The following is a 19,108-nucleotide window of genomic DNA, read 5'->3' on the forward strand; positions in this document are numbered from 1 at the left end:
CTACGACTACTGACCTCTCCTGACAAATAGACACAGGGTGCAGCGCTGCTGCTGGCTCTCTCAGACTCCCTTTCTGCTTGGAAATGGACAGATGCAGGGGACTGTGACTCCCTTCCCCCCCCCCCCTCCCTTTCCTTCGCAGCTGACACCTAGCCTGTCCTCAGGCGCTATAAGTGGAAACTGGACTGAGCACAATTCCAAAGGCTACTGAGCATCAGTTGGGTTGTGAGAAACTGATCCCTGCCAATCTGTATTTTGGAACAATGCAAACAGAAACCCACAGGTGAAATCTTCATGTTCTTACCCAGCCCTTCCCTGGGATCTGTGCTCTGCTTTCTCTGTTCAGCAGGTTACTAATCGATCTTCATCTTTATTTCCAGAATGTACTGAGGCCCCATCAAAGAAGCAAACTGCCTTTATTAACATTTTAGGTTTCAGAGGGGAATGGGTGCATCTAGACTACAGGCCTCTTTCGAAAGAGGAATGCATATGAAGGAAATTGAAAATGCAAATGAAGCGCAGATTTACAAATCTTGTGCTTCATTTGCATAATTGCGTCCGATCGCTTTTTCGAATTTTTTTCCCCCAAAAAAGCAGCTGTCTGCATGCCGGTGGACGTTTAGTCTCTCTTGTCATCTTGTGTAGGTCTGTTTCTGCACCCTGGGCATATGGGGGGGGGAGGGGGGAGACAGGAGCTCATGCCAAGTCACATTGTGACTAAGCCCTGTGGAAGCCACAGCTGGAGGCAACAGTGATGGATGTAAAGGAAGCTTTCTCAACTGGTGGAGAGACCCACTGACTTGGTTCAGTGCTTATCCTATCTTGTCTTTGTGGCAGTTATCCATGCAAATATCTGATTGGGCCATGGTGGTCTCAAGTGGCAATGAGTTCCATAGATTAACAGCACTGTACATTGAAGAAAAAGCAACAGTCCATAGGAAGGTTTCCCATTTATTTTTCCCTAAACTATCCATTATTTTACATATTTGTCATGTCCCCTTTTTTCCATCTTCAAACGGAAGGGCCAGGCATTTCTATTTCTCTGTGTCGGTAACTCTGATCATTATTATCCTTAGCTGAGCTCCTATTTTGCTAAGTGCTGCTATCAGCCTGCACAAAAAGCTGCCAGTGTAGACATAGCTTCTGTGTTCGTGAGAATGACAGACACACACACACAGACACAGTGTGAGTGACAGAGATTTGCATTGCCAAGCTGCCTCCATCCCCTTCTCTCGATGTGGAGACAGGGGAGAGGAGGGACACGCAGACATAAGCCCCCCCCTCTTCTCCCTCTCACACCCTGCACAGCAAGTAGGGGCTTCTAAGGGGCAGCTCCAAGGCAGAGAGCAGGAGCAGCATGACAGTGGGTGGAGGGGCAATTGAGGAGGGGCAATTGAAGTGCCAGCACTTGACAGCTTTCCAGCCATACCAGTCAGGATTGCCTGTCAGAGGCTCCAAGATCTACTCGTAGGTGACCACTGCCCTATCCCCTCATCCAGGCCACCTCCCTACCTTTAAGCAGGTCCCTTATCTGGTGTTGGCTGTCTGGTCACTCCCAGGGTGGGCAGAGGTGGGACTTGAGCTGCCAAGGGGGATGGGACTCAAACCCACCACCCTGTGCTCCCCAGAAAATGCCCTATTCCACACCACCTCCCTAACTTCAGGATGTCCCTTATCCTGCTTTCCAAACGTTCTCCCTAACCACTCTGTGCCCGTCACACATTATTTATCTCTGCGACATTTTAACAAAACAGTGCTGGTGTAAACTCTCAGCTGCTTGGGTGGGATGCTGACATTCCCTGCAGCTATGTAATTAATGATCATCTAATAAAACACCATGAAGGCCCTTTGGTTCCCTTCCAGACAATACAGATGAATGCTTTCTTCACCACCACGCCTGACTACCTGTCTGTGTCCAGAGCTCCACCTCTGCTTTCTTGCCAGTGATATAGACCAGTGTTTCACAACCTTTTTTTTTTTAAAAATAAAGTACCCCTTTTTCAAAATATATATATGTACCCCCAGTACCTACAGTTTTCAGACACACACTTTTTTTTTTTAACCATTGCAGCACATTTGTTTAAACAACTTAATCATAGCCAGGCGGGCAATGAAATGTTTGGGTGTAAAATGTACAAAAATAATAAAGCGCTGTAAAACTTAAAACACAAATTCAGTTTTCTCCAAATTTCAGTTGTTGACATACCCCCCCCCTGACTTCTCTCGAGTACCCCGAGGGTACTCGTACCACGTTGAGAAACACTGGTCTAGACAAACATCCACCGATTTCCTCCATCTCTTCGTGCATCAGTACGTCTATCCACTGATTTTTGTACATGCTTATGGGATGCACCAACCAAGTGCCCATCCTTCTGGAGTCTGGGCTTTGACATAAAGCTGCATTTCCATCTCACTACAAAGCGTGACCCTTGTTAGTCCCAGTGCCAGGAAATGCGTCTGTCGGTGAGACCCACTTTGGGGGAACTTGCTTCACTTTCCCCTTTGTTGTGGCAGAAAGGGGGGTGCAAAGTCAACAGCTGCAGAGGCTGTGTGGAAAGCATCGTGACACGGCTGTCGGCAATGTTCTCTCTAGGGCTGGTTCCTGGGGGGAAGCTGGCAAGGGAAGCAGCAATTTTGGGGCGGTAATTGGAATCCAGCCCAAGTTAGAAGAGACTGAAAGTTCCTATGGAATGAGAGTTCGGTGGAATGAGTCTGGCAGGTCTCAGGGATTCACGTTGCCAAACCCATCACTCCTGGGACACTAATTCCTCTCCTCGTTGGCAACCTCAACCTCTCCTGGAGATCTCGCTCCCTTCCCATCTTCAGGGAGAGGGTCTCCCCTAGCCCCGCTGAAGGCACAGGAACAGAGGTGCGCTTGGAACTTGTCTGGTCATCGGACATGCTGTCCAGGGTGTGGACAGCCAGAGGAAAAGGGCTGTCAGTCTGCCACCTTTCCACCAGCACCCCTGCTGAAGGAAGAAATCCTCCAATAATCAAAGCATAATGATTAAACTAGAACCAAAAATGTGGACATGAGAGTAAGTACCCAGGACACACACATGGGCGTCTTCTATCAGATGAATCAAAGCACTTCCCAGCCATTAAACCTCTCTAGGAGCAGTTGGTTCATGGGGAAACTGAGGCACACAGCGAGCAAGTGCCTGCCGGAGGCCACGACTTTAAAATCCCACATTATCCATGTTCATTCGGGTCTCGAGGACCTTATCTGGGCAGAATCTCTGAGGCAAGAGGCTGGCCAGTGATTTCAGCATGGGGGTTAAACGGAAGGATGGTGCGAATGGGGCCTTCAAGGGGAACTGGCGCTAGAGTGGTACAGAAATCTCCCCATCGTCTCTAGAGTGAATCCCTCTCTTTGTAACCAAACAGCAACAGCATCCCAACATCCCCCACCGTCACCTTCCCCGCCACCACCTCCGTGCTAAGCAGAGGAGCTGGGTGAGAAACAGCTTTAAAAATATCACACGTGAGAGGCGTTCTGCCTTCTGTACACAGCAAATACGTAGCTCTTGTGTAGGTGATGCATGTCCATAACTCTGAGTACTCTACGAAGGAAGGCAGCAGCATAGTCCCGTTTGTAAAGGGGGAAACTGAGGCACAAAGTGGGCCGTGGCTTGCCTGAGGTCATACAGAAGTGGGACATAACGCTGGGAGTCTTGCCATGCAGACCTGTGCTTAATGTCCATCTCGAGGGGGGGCAGAGAGGAGTCATGGAGCTGCTGTGTAATAACGTGCAAATACTGGAGGGCTACTTTATGAATAAATTGGCTGAGTTTATTCTGTTGGGAAAACCAGCTGAGTTCCAAAAGGACAGAAGCAGAGCCATCGGCTTTGGGGACTCAGGCATGATCTCCTGCTGGGCTTATCTTGTGGGGGGAGGGAAGTTGTCCAGAGGTGTCAAAGCCAACGGGTTGGGGGACATCATTAGCAGGGCTTAAAAGAGACACGCTCTCGGGGCAGGGAGTGGGGCGGGGGGCGGAGGATGGGGGTCAGACCCAGACACCCGCAGCCCTGCCCCAAGTTACCCAATAGCTTCCCATCCCAAAGGTAAGACAGACCAGCCTGTTCTAAAACCCTCTCTTTGGGTACATCTACACTAGCCCCCTAGTTTGAACTAGGGAGGCTAATGAGGGCGACCAAAATTGCAAATGAAGTGCGGGATTTAAATATCCCACGCTTCATTAGCATGTTCCCAGCCGGTCGCCATTTTGGAAACTGACTAGCCCAGAATAACTGCCCGCATCTACACGTGCCAGAGAAGCGCGATTCTGAGATGAAACCCCTTAGTTCGAATTAACAGTTAAACCTCATTCATGCCGGTGTGTGGAATGCCAGCCTCTAACTCAGTGGTTCCCAAACTTTCCCATGAGGTTTAACTGTTAATTCGAACTAAGGGGTTTATCTCGGAATCGCGCTTCTCTGGCACGTGTAGATGCGGGCAGTTATTCTGGGCTAGTCAGTTTCCAGAATGGCGAGCAGCCGGGAACATGCTAATGAATACCAAAATGATTAGGGGGCTGGAGCATATGAATTATGAGGAGAGGTTGAGGGATTTGGGTTTTAGTCTGCAGAAGAGATTAGTGAGGGGCGATTTGCTAGCAGCCTTTAACTACCTGAAGGGAGGTTCCAGAGAGGATGGAGAGAGGCTGTTCTCAGTAGTGACAGATGGTAGAACAAGGAGCAATGGGCTCAAGTTTCAGTGGGGGAGGTCTAGGTTGGATATTAGGAAAAACTATTTCACTAGGCGGGTGGGGAAGCGCTGGGATGGGTTCCCTAGGGAGGTGGTGGAGTCTCCATCCCTAGAGGTGTTTAAGTCTTGGCTTGACAAAGCCCTGGCCGGGTTGATTTAGTTGGGATTGGTCCTGCCTTGGGCAGGGGGCTGGACTTGATGGCCTTGTGAGGTCTCTTCCAGCTCTACGGTTCTATGATTCTAAGCGTGAGATATTTAAATCCCGCGCTTCATTTGCAATTTCGGTCGCCTTCATTAGCCTCCCTAGTTCGAACTAGGGGGCTAGTGTAGACTTACCCTTAGTTTCTGTGGTTACAATAAGCAATACATGGGCTTGAGGAAGGCAGCCTGGTCACCGATCCCTGCTGGTCCCAGACGCCGGAAGAGAGGAACTGCAAGTGCCTGAATCCATGTGGGCCTGTGTGGTCGATATGTGGGGCCTTGTCTTAAAGGGGGAAAACCCTGCGACTCCACCCCAGGAGAGGTCCAGGCATGAGGCATGCCCTGTGAGGAAGGGCACTCAGAGGGCTGTTTCCCCCTCCTTTCTCAAGTCAGGAATAAAACCTGGCAGCCCCTGGTTCTAGCCACTAGGCAACACCCTCTTCTAGGGCCAGTTCTCAGACCTCTTCCTTGCTCCAGCCACTGAATTCCAATAGCCTGACTAACCTCGGCGCTGGGGTCTGAGCATGCCCTGGCAAGAGCCTCCTGAGTGCAAACCCCTTCTCGTATCTTTGTCCTTCTCCCCCTGGTGACGAGGGATGGGTGGGTCAGGAAGGCAGGGCAGCGCAGTGTGGGTATGACTCACCCATAGATCGTGCCTATCATTCCGCGTCGGCAGCCTCGCCATGGCAGGCACGGTGTGTGAGAGACCATCTCCTGTGTGTGGAACGCCAGCCTCTAACTCAGTGGTTCCCAAACTTTTCTGCATCACGCCCCCTTTTTGATTTGTGAGAGACCCTCACACCCTTCCTCCCCCAAAATATAGCAGCAAAACTTGTTGAGCGGACAGATGGACCACGCTCTTTCTTGGGAGGGGATTGACTGGGGAGGAGGGAGGCTGGGTCACCTTGCGCCCCCCTGGAATTTCTTCACGCCCCTCCAGTTTGGGAAGCCATGCTCTAACTGCCTGTTATGCACTCCCTGGGGCTCTCCTTCTCTCCCCCTTGCCCTATGGCACTGAAGACTATGTCTAGGAAATAAGAAGTGCCCCGCAAACCCACAGGTATCCATGGCTGTAGGTACGGAGACCCACGGCTCATTTTTTTCAGATATGGATGCGGATACGGATACAATTTTGTTATCCGCACAGGGCTCTAGAAATAAGAACTTGCATGGCGGGGGGGCCCTAGGAAAAGGCGCCTGCAGTGCAGCAGCGTTCCCATCAGATGGCGCTCTTGCTCCATTGCCAGCTGGGTGGTTGTCATGCCTTCTGGAAGGACACTGGCACTTCAGTGGCCAGGAGATGCTAGGTCTATTTGGCAGCTGGGTGAAACGCGATGAATGGGAACGTCGCCGGGGGCCGGTGACTCATTCCTGTTTGGAGATGGCTTTGGAGAGCACCTCTGTGCCCAGCTCACCAGGGAGGGAGAAGTCCTAAGCAAGGATTCGGCAGCAGCGCAGGCTGGCTCGCACCTGCTGCCGCCAGCGTGAGAGGGTCACATCAAGAGGGTAAGGAGCACCCAGCACGTGCCAGGGGTGGTGTCAGCAGAGCAGACTGGGGAGGCATTGGATCCGGGAGGATTTCCACCCTTGCCGTCACCCCCGTGGGACGTGCTGCAGAATTAGGTTCCCGACGGGGATGCCTTCTGCTTGCTTCTGACCGCAGGGCTGTGCTGCGGGGCAGCCCACTGGAGAACGCCACCTCTGGCCTTTCCCAGGCTTATCTCGGCTGGGTGGAGTGTCTTGCTCGTTAACCCGGATTCCCCCTTCCTTTCAGCGACCAACTGAGGCAGCAGCAGCAGACGGAGCTGGCCAGGCTTGCGGTGCCTTCACATGCAGGTAATGGGTCAGCAGGAGGGGTTTGCCACCTGTGCAGGGGAGAGCACACCGCTGTTATGCTTTTGCAGGGCAACTCCTGCCATAGCTGCTGGTTCTGCCAAGACTGAGCTGCCCCTGTGTCCTGGGTGCCCCCAGGTCAGCACCGATTCAGCTACCTGCCAGGCCTTTGCTTTTGGCAGGCTGGGGGTTTAACTCAGAAGGATGTTTGGGCCGCTCTGTGCTCCCCACAAATGCTCTAAGCTGTTCCCATCAGTCATTTGCGGTGACACTGCGCCTGTCACCATTAGTTCGCACCTGTCCTCCCCAGTAGGGGTCAGCGTGGCACAACCGTTTTGCCTTGCTGCCGGTGGGCATCCCAGGTAGCTCATCTCTGCTCTCACCAGCAGGGGCAGCATTGTTGGATTAGGGCGTGTGCATCCAGTTAGGGCATGTGCAGTGACGTTTATCTGAGCGGGACCAGAATTTCAGAGGGGGCAGGGCTTAGCATCCTTCCCACTCACGTCAGACCCCTGGTGCAATCTGGGGTGAGAGCCACCCAGCCACTAGGTAACCCTGAGGCCCATGCGGAGCTGGGTTCTCGCCCGTCGCTCGCTCTGTCTCAACAATCAAAACATGTTAATGCTCAGATTCTGGATTCCCTTCGCCCCCCTCCCCTCAAAGGATCCCAAAGCACACGGGGGTCTTTCTCTACAGGGATTGCTCGCCGCAGCAACTTGAAGCTTGCCTGTTCCTGAGGACTCTGCATTTCCTTGCTGGCGGTGGGTTTAGCAAGAAGGGCGCTGCCAGGTGCCCCTGCTCCCCTGGGATAGAGGTGAACTCCGAGTTCTCGTGGGCCGTTCTCCTGCCTTCTCACTAGGGACGATGACCCATTCCCCGGGAGACTCTGGAGGGGTGTCAGCCGTGAGAAGGCAGAGCACAGAGCTTACAGAGGAGGTGAGAGGAGGGGGTGAGTTCTGAATCCCCCCGACTATGGAAGGGATTTCACCTACCTTCCTAAGACATGCTCCCCATACCCCCCATTGCCTGCTCCCATTAATCCAGACCCAGCATGGAATTTCTCCCTTTATGTGGAAGGAGACAAGTGCTCACAGCTCGCTAATAGCCTGGCCCCATTCTCCACAGCTGGTTTGTCTGGCAGAGCATGGTGCTGGACTAGCCAGAGCTCTGCTGCCCTGCGCCCTCTGGGGACACCCTGGCTACTCCCCTCGGAGACAACCCCTCTGCCCTGCTCTCTACAGTGCCACCTCCTGGGAGTGGAGCTGCTTGGCAGCACCCTCGGGTGGACTCATCACGCCCCCAGCTTGCTCGCTAAGGGCACGTCCACACAGCTGGGCCAAACCCGGAAGAAGCGACGCACCTTGAGCGGCGCTAATGGCAAAGCTTAAGTCAAAATAGCTGATTTCGAAATTGGGAGCATCTCCGCAGCACTTATTTCGAAACAGAGCCCTCTTCCTCCAGCTAGCCCATCCTCCTCGTGCAATGAGGGTCACAGAGGTCGGAGTCAGAAGCCCGTTATTTCGAATTTTTTTGGAAATAACGGGCTTGCTGTGTAGACGCACAATACATTATTTTGGAGTAACATCCGTTTTTCTGAAACAACACTGCTGTGTAGACGTACCCGTCCGCATGGAGCAGGCCATGTTACTCCTCGGCGTGTTGTGCTAATTGGTGTTTTCCCCCTCGATCGCGGCCCGCGCTGCCCAGGAGGGAGGCAAGGCGGATGGGGCTGGCAGGAGGGAGCTGAGCGTGCAGTCGGGGGACAGCAGTGAAAGTGATGAAGGTTGGTGAGTGACTCTGTCTTTGGTGTGGCTCTTCCCCTCCCCTCACGGAGCCCTTTGGGCTTTCGTCTCCTCTGATCTCTCCCCCTCCATCCCCTTTCCCTCTTTCTTCTCCTTCCTTTCTCCAGCTTCCTCCCTTGTCCCTCGGCCACTGGGTCCCATGCCGTTCTGTGCCCTTGGGGCTGGGAGGACCAATGGGGCAGGTGGGACTGTCCTGGTCTATGAGCAAAGGGTCCTCACACACTGGCTAAGCAAGAATGTTAACCCGACCTCTCCCCCATCTGACATCCGCCCCCTTTAAGCAAGGGGCTGACTTATCCCCAACTCCACCAGCGACAGACCACTCTCTGCCCAATAACTCCCCCAGCACCCTCGCCCTTTGGCTCACCCACTTCTCTTGCTGGGGGCGGATGCAGGTGGGCATCTGACGGGGTGTCTCGTGCGTGGATTTAACCCTCCAAACCAGATTAGCGGGGCGAGTTTCCAAGGCGCCCAGAGCCACGCTGTTCTGGCCCCTCCCTGGCATTCATGGTGCTTTTGACCATGCTACCAGCCTTGAATCTCTTCCTTGGGGGTCAGACTCACAAGGCCTTTGTTGCTTTTCCCATGGTCCCCGCTAGTTCCCACACATGCCTACGTAACTGACGAGAAATCCTCTCCCATGGCGTTTCCAGGCATGGTGGGACCAGAGGCTGCGTCAGAGGCTCTCAGCTCCTTGGTCCGGAGCCAGGCCTCTGCATACGCAGGACTCAGAGTCTAAGTGGATTGGCATTAGCTCATCCCAGCGCTGCTGGGTGGGATCATCTGGGTAAGAAGAGATGAAGACGCAGGAGGGGCCACACGGGGTGAACTCGAGTCCTGATAAAGCTGGGGAAAGGGTTCTGATGCTCCCCACCTCCCTGAACTGTCCCAAACCACCCACACCCCTTCTCCCTCCCCCACAAGGGGGCCATCCCCCAGATCCAGAAAGCCCCCAGGCCTGTGCAAGGGAGCTTGGATGGAAGATCCAGTTGCATTGAGAAGAGGGGACTGGACGGTCAGAGGAGGGTCCGAGGAGCCACCACAAGCTTTGCAGGAGGGGTATCCTGTCGGGATGTGGCACCCCGGGGTTGGGGCCTGCCCTGGGGTGGGAGCCAGCCTACACCACGGTTCTTGGAGCTCTTGGCTGTGACATCTCCCCTGCTGTTAGCCAGCGGCCGGGTCATGGCAGGGCCACACAGGAGGGTGGACAGGTCCCAGGGATGCAAACAGACAGCCCCTTCTCCATCTGCCACCGTGAAACTGGCTATCGGGGGCTGCTTTGCCGTCTAGGCTACGTCTGAGCCTGGGTTACCATGACGGCCCCACTGGAGCAGGGCTATTAGCCCAGAATCAGAGCACCTCCCTCTTTGCCATATTTATCTCCACAATGCAGGGCTGTTATCCCCGTGGTACAGAGGGGAAACTGAGGCACGGAGCGGCTAAGTGATTCACCCAGGGCCACAGAGGGAGACTGGTAAAGCAAAGAGCTGAACCCAGATCTTCTGACTCCCAGGCCAGCGTTCAAACCACTGTGGCCCTGGGTGGTCCATCCATGCTGCAGTTCAGCTCGTGTGAACATAGGAGAGCTAGCGTTCAGCTGGCCAGCGCAGATACCTGTAGAGTGTGCTTCAATGCAGGCTGGTGGCCCTGTCATTACCCAGCGTCCGGGGTAGGATGGTACAGTCTGTGCCAAGCCCTGGCTGCCATGGTCTCACTCTGGCTCCCAAGCTGGCTCGGGTTCATCTCCCCGGGCTGCGGTCACTCCTGCTGATCGCAGTGTGTACAGATCCTAAGTGACAGTGAGACAGCCTGGCCCTGGGAGTTTCTGAATTTCCTCCCTCCATTGATTGTGGCCTCTTGTCCCCAGATGCTGACCCTCCCAGGAACCCGCTGCGGAGCTCTCTGACCCAGCTCTCGGGGCTGGAGCGTCTGGGCCTGCACAGGTAGGGCCCCGGGCCGAATTCCTCCTCTGTGATTAAACTCGGCTGCGCACCCAAGAAGCTGGAAGGTTTCGAGCTTTAGGCCAAGGTGCCCGCGAGCTGGGTGCTGGGAGGGGTTAGTGCCAGCAGCCACAAGAACAGCCAACGGGGCTGGGGGATCCAGAGCCTTTCACTGCTGCGTGTCTGGTTCCGATCCAGCACAGGGGCCCTTCTCCTCCCGCCGCAAATGGGAGTTGCTCATATGCTGTGGGAGCCAGGATCAGGCCCTGGGCAGGCAGGGACTGAGCAGCCCCCATCCCAGCGTGGTTTGGCCGGGGCGAGAGGTGTTTCCCAGCAGACCGGGATCACCCCGATGGGAGGTAGCGGGCTGGTCTGTTTCCGGGCCATGTCGGAGGGTTTCCGACTCGCTCCAGTTGGAACAAAAGGCAAATCTTTGGCACCTTCTCGCAGTCACAGAATTGTGCCGGGGTGAGGGGCAGCCCCGTCGGTCACTCTACAGCCTGCTCGATATGGCCCCGGCCTGGGATGGGGGTACCCAGATAGCCCTGCCTGCCTGAGTGTGGCACTTTCCTCCCAGACGACTCCAAATCCAGGAGCGCTGGCATGTTAGGGCCCTACCCGCCCCGCTGTAACGTCAGCCACTCTGTTCCTCTTTGCCACCCCTGAACGCCTTCCCAAGGACGCAGAAACCGATGCATCTCCACGACGCAGCACACAGCGGGGCAGAGATCACAGCCAGCTCTGCTCCCCCGCAGGACGTGGGAAGGGGGGTCCCTGGCCCCCATGGGTGTGTGTAATTGCAGACCCACCCCGCCCCAGCCTGGTTCTGCTGACTCAGGGGCTGCGGTAGGCTCTCTGGGGCCTCATGGGCGCACCCAGCCCCAGAGGAAAACCCCATCTAGGGAATTGCCAGGCCTGGTGCTGGCTGCAGACAGGCCTGCGGGGCGCGAGGTGTGAATTCTGGGTACGCCGCGTGGCGGGGCCCCCTGCCTCACTGACGGCCACGCTCGCTCTTCCTTTGCAGAGTGGCTTTGACGGAGCAGGACGTGGAGGTGAGCTCTGCCCTTCGGCCCAGCAGCCGTGGCAATGGGACCAATGCACCCGCGGGCCGTCCCCTCTAGCTGGGTGTGCAGGCTGCCCCCTGCACCTCAGCCCAGACTGCGTGCTGTGTTCTCACCGAGGCCAGTGGTGACGCAGAAGGGTTAAACCCAGGTCCCCTTGGGCAGCGGGAAATCCAGCCACCTGAAGGCTGGTGGAGTCGCCCGGCCCCAGGAAACCCCTTTTCCTGCAGGGATCTGGCTCACCGGTTCACACCTCACCAGGGGCTGAGGGGTCTGTATTTTACAGAGGGGGAAGGTGCACGAGAGCCGAAGCAACCTGCCCAGGGTCTCCGTGCCAAGCACAGGACCTAGAGATCCTGGGCCAAAACCACAGGCCTATTCTTCCTCCTTTCATTCTTACCTGGATTCCCCAGCGCCTCAGCCGTACGTGGAACTCGTCACTTCCCCTCTTGCACGCTGTGGCACATTTAACCGACTGCCGTGCTCCGGGCCGGCTCGAGCCATTCCTGCGCCCCGGGCAGCAGGCGCACGACGCACACGCGGCCCCGCCCCCCGGCGTGCCGCGCACCTTCCAGCTGCCATTAGGCACCCCCCCTAGGTTGGCACCCCGGGCAGCTGCCCGGCTAGCCCCCCCCCTTAATCTGGCCCTGGCCGTGCAGAGGTGCCTGCATTTTAGCTGGAAACCAAGTGATCCGTGTGTGCACCCGTGCAGTCCTTGCTCAGTCAATCAAGCGCTCTGTGCCTTGCAAGAGGCACTTAGCAAGGAGACAAAGGGGATCGAGTGCCAGGGCAGAGCTGGGCTTTGCTTCCCAGTTGGCAGCTGCTCAGGCCTCTGCTAATGAGGACGATTGTGTCTTTGGCTTGTGCTGTTTGCGGGGGAGGAGATGCCAGCCTCCAGCCTGGCTTCCAGCGCTCAGCTCCTCACTCAGCAGGATGCCGCCTTGTTGTTCCAACTGAGACCCACGCCCTGCAGTTGGAGCTCAGACACCACCCTTCCAGTAACCCCCGGGGTCTCAGTCCGCCCTGCACAAGCTCCGATACTGGTGGTTCACCTAGCCTGGTCTCCCTGGCTGTCTCGTGGCCCGCGATCCTACTGCGATAGCTGGTGAAAGGGCCGCTTTCTCCTCCCCCTTTATCCCAATGTAAACCCACCGGTGTGAGACTGGAGTCAGGCCTGTAGGACAGAGGTGACTGTGCGAACAGCCCTCCTGTAGCCTGCTGGAGCAGAGCAAGAGGGGTGAGCGTGGGGGGCTGGAGCTGTCCAGTGGGACTGAGCAACACCGCCAGCCCCCATCGGAAGCACCTGCCCAGCTGGGCTCGCCTGAGCACCCCCTCCTGGCCACACTGCCCCTGCCATGTGTGGCTCTGAGGGGGCCCCTGCCTGTCCCCTCCCAGGCGGCCTTTGCGCACTTGGCGCTGGCCTTCCGCTGCGACGCGTTCACCCTGCAGCGGCGGGTGCAGGTGGAGGAGCGGGCGCGGAGCGTGGCGGAGGAGAACATCCAGCGGGAGCTGGAGGAGTGCCGGGCCGCGCTGCAGGTCAGTGGGGCCAGGTTTGGGGGGCCCTGCTGGGGAAGGCGATCCTGGCTGTGTGTGCCCCATGCAGGCCCATCCTGTTTCGACCTGATCCCAGTCCTGTTGGCCTGTCTCCCGCCGGTGCTGGAGCTAGGGCTGCGGGGGAGGGTGCTGCCGCCCCCCTGGCGGGAAGTGGTTTCCATTACATCCAGGGGTTAGTTTGGGTCAATGGCTCTCACCCCCCCCCTTCACCCCGCTCCATGCAATTGCTCCAGCGCCTGGGAGAGGGGCCGACCCCTGCATGGGCATCGCTGTCACGCCCTGAGCTCCGGCTCCCCCCAGCCTCGGATGTGGCCGCTGGGCACTGGGAATTGTCTCCAGTCTGGAAATGGCTGGATTGTGGCTCTGGTGGTGGGAGCCAAGCGTGGCCCTTGGGCGGCTGATGCGCCACGAGCCTGTGGAGACGGCTCCATCCCGCCAGGCGCCTTGTCCGCCTCCTAGCACCTTCCTTCCTGACGCTTCCCCCCCGGGGCAGAGGACCGGGTGCTCCGCTGCTGCGGTGACGCAGGCTCTGGCCCCAGCCAGCAGCAGGGCGTGAACGCCGGGGGTGGGGCTGCGGCAGCAGCTGGACGTGCGTCCTGGCTCCGCTGGGGCCTCGCCTGGCTGAATTCTGGGCTGCTCCATTAGAGTCCCGGCGGGGGCTCCTGTGAGGGAGGGGCTGGTCCCGGTGCCCATCCTGCCCCTGTCTCCCTCCCGCAGAGGCTGGGCCTGTCCTGCGTGGACCCTAAGCGCAAGGAGCTGGTCTGGCAGCTGCAGCACAGCCTGGCGGTGCTGGCCGGGGCCATTGAGCGGGCGACTTGTGCCGCGGAGAAGCTCGGCGCCGTCCATCAGGTGAGTCCGGCAGCTCCAAGAGGTTGGGAGAGGGACAAGCTATTCCCCGTGGCCGGCGGCGGAAGCCCCATGCATGGAGCTAGTAGCACAAGGACCAATGCTGCCTGGACCCCGGGGACTCCCAGCACAAGGCTAGCCCTGCGCTCCCAGCATACTGAGCTCCATACTGCGCTCCCAGCATACTGAGCTCCACAGCACCAGTCCCCTGGAGCCTCTGGCCCCATCCTCCTCAGCCAGCTGGCAGAGCCATCCATCCTTGCTGGCTTTAGTGACAACTCCCCGCCTAGGCTGGCCAGCAGCTGAGCCAGGCACCCACTGGCCTGGTATCTCTTGCCCACTTGCCCCCCTCTTGTCTCCTGCCCCGGCTCCACCTGCGCTGTGTCTTCTGCTGCTCCAGGAGGCGCGGATGAGCCGGGCGGCGGAGGTGATGGTGCAGCACGTGGAGAACCTCAAGCGGCATCACCTGCGGGAGCACACGGAGCTGGAGGAAATGAAGAGGCTGATCCAGCAGAACTCCCGCAACCGGCAGGTGGCCGAGAACAGGGGTGAGGTGGGCTCAGCGGCGGGGTGGGGTGGCAGGCAGGGAGGGGCCATTCTTCCCTGCTGGGGGTCGTGGGAGTGTGGGGATTTAAAGGCGCAGTGACTGTGTTTTGTGTGCGTGTGCAGTTTTTTTTTTTTTTTTTTTGCTCAACAAGTTTGTCCCTCCCCCCTCCCCCTTTTTTGTTTTTTGCTCAAACAATTTTTTTCCTGACACGTTTGGTATTTTTTGTGAAAGTATCTGGCAACCCTATAAGGCGCAGGGCTGGGCTCACTGGCCCTCAGCCCTGAATGCCGACGAGTCCCTTGTCCCAGCTGGGTGCGGCGTGCGGGCAGGTGGCACAGCTGGGAATGCAGGAGGCTGGGGCACAGAGCATCCCACATCGCTGCCCTTCCCCTCCCCGGGCCCCTGCGCGCAGGCTCTGGGACTTCCTGGCCATGCAGCTGTTTGCCTTGTGAGTTGCCTGGGCAGTGACCACACCTCCGATGGACCTTTTGATGTGGGTCCCTGCTCTGTGCACGCTGAGCACCCCGGTTGGGCCCTGGCGACGTGGAAGTCTGCAGAGCTCAGGAGGAGAGCGAGGCAGCCAGGCAGGCCTGGGTGGCGGGTGTGGGGGTGGCGAATGGAGCAAGCTGCTCGGGGCCTGTGGGGCAATTGGGCTACCTCTGGAGCAAACCCCCCTCCTTTGCTTCCTTAGATGACGATGAGCAGAGACTGAAGCTGCCCCTGCTGCGAACGTTCCAGCAGGTAACGCGGGCGCCCGTCCCCCGGCAGGGCTGGTGGTGCGCAGAGGCTCGGCTGACAGGCGGTTCGCTAGCAACCGTTCAAACACAGCAGCGATCTCCCCTACAGCTCCGGAGGTCGGGGGACGGTTGCCGGAGGTGACAGGCGCTGGGCCATGCCCAACCTGCATGGCCACCTCGGGAGGCGGAGTGGGGAAGTTACAAAGTCTTTGCTGAGGGGTGTGGAACCATCACGGGCCTCTGATCTCTTGGGGGTAGAGGGACCTTCACGGCCCGTTCATGGCACGCCAGTGAGCCCAGCGGGAGGTGGGCGTGGGCCGACTCTTGTACCCACCGCATCGGGGATGGTGCAAGTGACAACCCACCCCCTCACCAAGGCGGCACCGCTCCTGCCAGCTTGCGAGGGGCAATTCAGGAAGCAGCAGCTGGGGGCAAGGATGGCAGGACCTTGAGTGGGGGCTGTGCCCCGGGGGGCAGTCAGCACCCACATTGTGCGGGGCTGCCTGGAGCAGGACAGGGGGGTTTCTGTACTAACTGAGTTTCCCCTCCCCCCGCCAGGTGTCGGCACGTCGCAGAGTCAGCATTGCTGTCATTCCCAAACAGCTGACGGTGAGGGATGCTGCCGTGCACTGGGGCGGGACTGGGCCTGGGATCATGCCTGCCCTGTACTGACGTGGGCTGCCACGCCACGGGCCAGGCGTGCGCCTGTTCCATCAGCCCACAGCACCCCCTTTTGGGAATGCTCAGCCTGGCCAAGCTCTCACGCGCTGCCGTGGGAGGTCTCAGCCTATGCACGCCTCCCCTATGCCCCCACATGCAGAGACACGGGTTGTATGGGTGTCACAGGCAGCCTACACGTGCCTTCCCGACACCCCCATGCATGCACAGGCACCGGCTGCAGCAGCCTCCCCGACGCGTGCACAGGCACCGGCTGCAGCCATGTGCAGGTGAGAGTGGCCTGGCAGAGCACCGCCCAGCTCCCCTGCCCCAATACATGCACCGCAGGCTGGGGCCGCAGGGCTCTGGGCTCTTCTGCTCTTGCCTTTGGCTCACGCTGTCCCTCGGGTTTCGTCCGCAGCCATTTCCCAGCCCTGAGGGGGAGGCGGCGAAGGCTGCGGGGGAGAGCGGCCCTGGCACAGAGAGGTAAGGTGTGATAACCGAGGTAGGGCGGCGGGAGAGACTAGGCCCTCTGCTCTCAGCCAGACAGCCCAGGGCATCACCAGATCCCCTCTGCTCCACAGGCATGGTGGCTGTCCCTTGGAGGATTCCACTGCCGGCTATTTCATCCTGCGCGCCGACTCCTCCTCCTTGCTGCGAAGCCCGCCGGGGGCAGACAGCACGGAGAGCGAGGGGGACCGAGGCTGCCGTGCCGAAGGGTAAGGGGGTGTCATGGGTTCCATCAGACCCCTTGGGACCAGAGACGGGAGCTCATGCCCCGTTGGGCCTGCGTGACGCTCCTCTGTGGGGCCAGGTCCCGTTTTCCTCTGACACCTGATGCATGGAGGTCAGGGAGGGGATGCTGTACTGGATGGACCGCTGGCCGCTGAGTAACGCGCCCTGCTGCATTTCCCCCAGGGGTGAGCCGGAGCTGCGGAGACGGGGAAGCACCCGCGAGGCCATGAAGGAAGAACCTGACGGGGCATCCGACAGCGGCGGGCCCACGGAGGAGCTGCAGCTTACTCTGACGTGAGCTAATTACAACTCAGACCCGTGCTGTGCCCAGCCCCCGGGGGACTCTACAGTCCTTCCCACCCTGCAGAGCAACGTCCCCTCAGCCGCTGCTGAAATGCAGCCACTTCTGGGGGCACCAGCAGCTGCTTACCGGGCCCACAGTAACACCTGCCACCAGCTTAGGGCAGGAAGGGAACAGAGTGTCTCTTGGGAGTTGCAATGTTTAGCCAGGATCCTGGGCTCACAGATAGAATCCCGGGGCGGGCAGGGACCTCGGGAGTCATCGAGTCCAGACCCTGCCCAAAGCAGGACCAAGCCAACTCAATCATCCCAGCCAGGGCTTTGACAGCGCCACCCCCAGGCTGTGTTTGTCACCTGCCTGGTAGGTCCCTAAGGTGACAAAGGTGGTCTGCAGACGAGGCATTGGGGAGCCAGTCTGAGGGAGGCAGCACGTCCAGGGACCTGAAGTAGAGGAAGTGGGAGCAATGACTACTGGGTTCTCTTGCAGGCAAGTCACTTAACCACCGTGCCTCAGTTTCTCCGTCTGTATAGCGGGCGTGCCAATTTCTCAGGATGGTTGCAAAGCTGATTTATCAGTGCTTGCAAGAAGGTTGCTTGGCCCTGGGCCACGCGCTGTCCTGCAGCAAGTCTGCCCGTATGCCTTTGCCCACAGGAGACCCTCCGCCTTTGCACACTTTCAAGTGGGGCGAGGGGAGAATTAAAGGGATGCAGACAACCTGGAATCTGATCCGTGCTGAAAGCCGCGACAGGCCTTATCCTTGCCCCTCTGTCCTGTTGCCGACTGTACAATTGTACAGGGGCATGGTTGTATTCTTTCCAGCGTTGCTCTTTGGGCACGGTGAGCCCCGCACCGCCAGCCCGGGGCACTGACATTGCAGGGAAAACAGCCAGACTGTCTGATGGCACATTGTGGACAGAGAAAAAAAAAACAAGCCAAAAGAACTTGTCTAGTCTCTTTTTCCCCCCCGGGAACTCGAGGGTTCCTGCTGCAGGAGCAGCAAGAGAAGGGTGTAGTGATTTCAGTACTACCCAGGAATAACCCTGCTTCTGGACCTGCTGCTAGTACCTTGGGCTGTCTACACACTGCGCATTTTTGCGCAGGAAGATATGCAAATGAGGCACGGGTGTTTCCGGGGGAGACTGGCACGTTATCCCCTCTGCTCCTGAGGCTGACGAAGCTCCTACCCTCTTTCTTGGCAGGTCCAAAGCGGCAGCAGAAGCGCTGCCCAGGCCCTGGGCTTTCCTGCCGCAGCGCTACTGGCTTCTCCTGTGGCTGCTTTTCCTGGGGATCACCTGCCTCGCGCTGATGTGGATTTTGGAGCTGCAGAAGCAGCAGCCACCCGCAAGCCCCAAGTGGTAGGGAGGAGGAGGAAGCCTGGAGAGGGGCAGCCTGGTAGCACCCACTTACTTTTGGAAATGAAATAAAATAATAAAAGGAGTAGGGGGAAAGGGCTGTGGCTCTGTGGGGGGCACCTCCCCTGGGGGGGGCTGGGCTGCGGCTTGCTCAGGTGCAACGGGATGTGGGTGCTCTAAGGACACTAGGAGCCACTGCACCAACTTGTCCCTCCAGGGCTCCTCAATACCACCATGGCTCTTGTCAGCCCAGTCCTAGGGGCCCTTGGTCTGTGCTGGGCCTGTCTCCGCCGGCTCTGCTCCCTTCTTCCTCTCCCTCCAGCTTGGGCTGGGCTGCCCTCAAGTGCCTCGGCCCGTCCCTGCATTCTGGGAGAGATGCAGCCTCCCAGTGTATGCCTCCCCGGGGCAAGGGACCATGGCAGAAGAGACGCCGTCCCACACGCTGTGCAGGCAAGTCCGAAGCCAGCCTGGCTCGGGGAGGCGAAACACCCCACCCCCACCTCTGGGCTGTGACGATGCTTTAACAGGCAGACTGCCCCGCACAACCCACCCTGCTGTCTGTGGCTCTCGTGGGCCCTCGTCCCCCACAGCAGCTCGGTGACTAGGAAGGTGCGGGATGGGCGCTCAGCAGAGCTGTTTGCAGAAAGGCCTCACACTTGCAGACAGAGGTCGTGGCTGCAGGGTTCACGAACAGCAGCTGCTTGTTGAGGCAAACTCTCTGCTGTCCCAACCTGTTCCAGGGCCCTCCGCTGCTGCGCTGGACCCTAGGGGCCAGGTGTTCTGCCGGCCCTTCCCGCCTACGCCTTCCCGAATCCCTGGGGCGGGGGGTGTTTT

General features: G+C 58.3%; 1 protein-coding gene across 2 annotated transcripts in view; it reads left to right on the forward strand.

Moving 5' to 3' along the window:
* Positions 1 to 18,370, forward strand: part of LOC112544581 (inositol 1,4,5-triphosphate receptor associated 2-like) — a 34,349-nt gene extending 15,979 nt beyond the window's left edge. For both annotated transcript variants that reach the window (XM_075910339.2, XM_075910338.2), the window contains exons 2-15: positions 6,684 to 6,745; positions 7,439 to 7,678; positions 8,450 to 8,525; positions 10,412 to 10,487; positions 11,509 to 11,536; positions 12,941 to 13,081; positions 13,817 to 13,948; positions 14,346 to 14,493; positions 15,184 to 15,233; positions 15,788 to 15,838; positions 16,308 to 16,372; positions 16,471 to 16,605; positions 16,805 to 16,915; positions 18,122 to 18,370. In XM_075910339.2, coding sequence (XP_075766454.1) covers positions 7,607 to 7,678; positions 8,450 to 8,525; positions 10,412 to 10,487; positions 11,509 to 11,536; positions 12,941 to 13,081; positions 13,817 to 13,948; positions 14,346 to 14,493; positions 15,184 to 15,233; positions 15,788 to 15,838; positions 16,308 to 16,372; positions 16,471 to 16,605; positions 16,805 to 16,915; positions 18,122 to 18,281 — 1,245 coding nt within the window. In that variant the 5' untranslated portion in view covers positions 6,684 to 6,745; positions 7,439 to 7,606 and the 3' untranslated portion in view covers positions 18,282 to 18,370. The remainder of the gene's footprint in view (positions 1 to 6,683; positions 6,746 to 7,438; positions 7,679 to 8,449; positions 8,526 to 10,411; positions 10,488 to 11,508; positions 11,537 to 12,940; positions 13,082 to 13,816; positions 13,949 to 14,345; positions 14,494 to 15,183; positions 15,234 to 15,787; positions 15,839 to 16,307; positions 16,373 to 16,470; positions 16,606 to 16,804; positions 16,916 to 18,121) is intronic.
* Positions 18,371 to 19,108: the final 738 nt, after the last annotated feature.

This window comes from Pelodiscus sinensis, chromosome 27 (assembly GCF_052426305.1).
Source record: "Pelodiscus sinensis isolate ZL-2025 chromosome 27, ASM5242630v1, whole genome shotgun sequence".
In the NCBI taxonomy this organism is placed as follows: Eukaryota; Metazoa; Chordata; order Testudines; family Trionychidae; genus Pelodiscus; species Pelodiscus sinensis.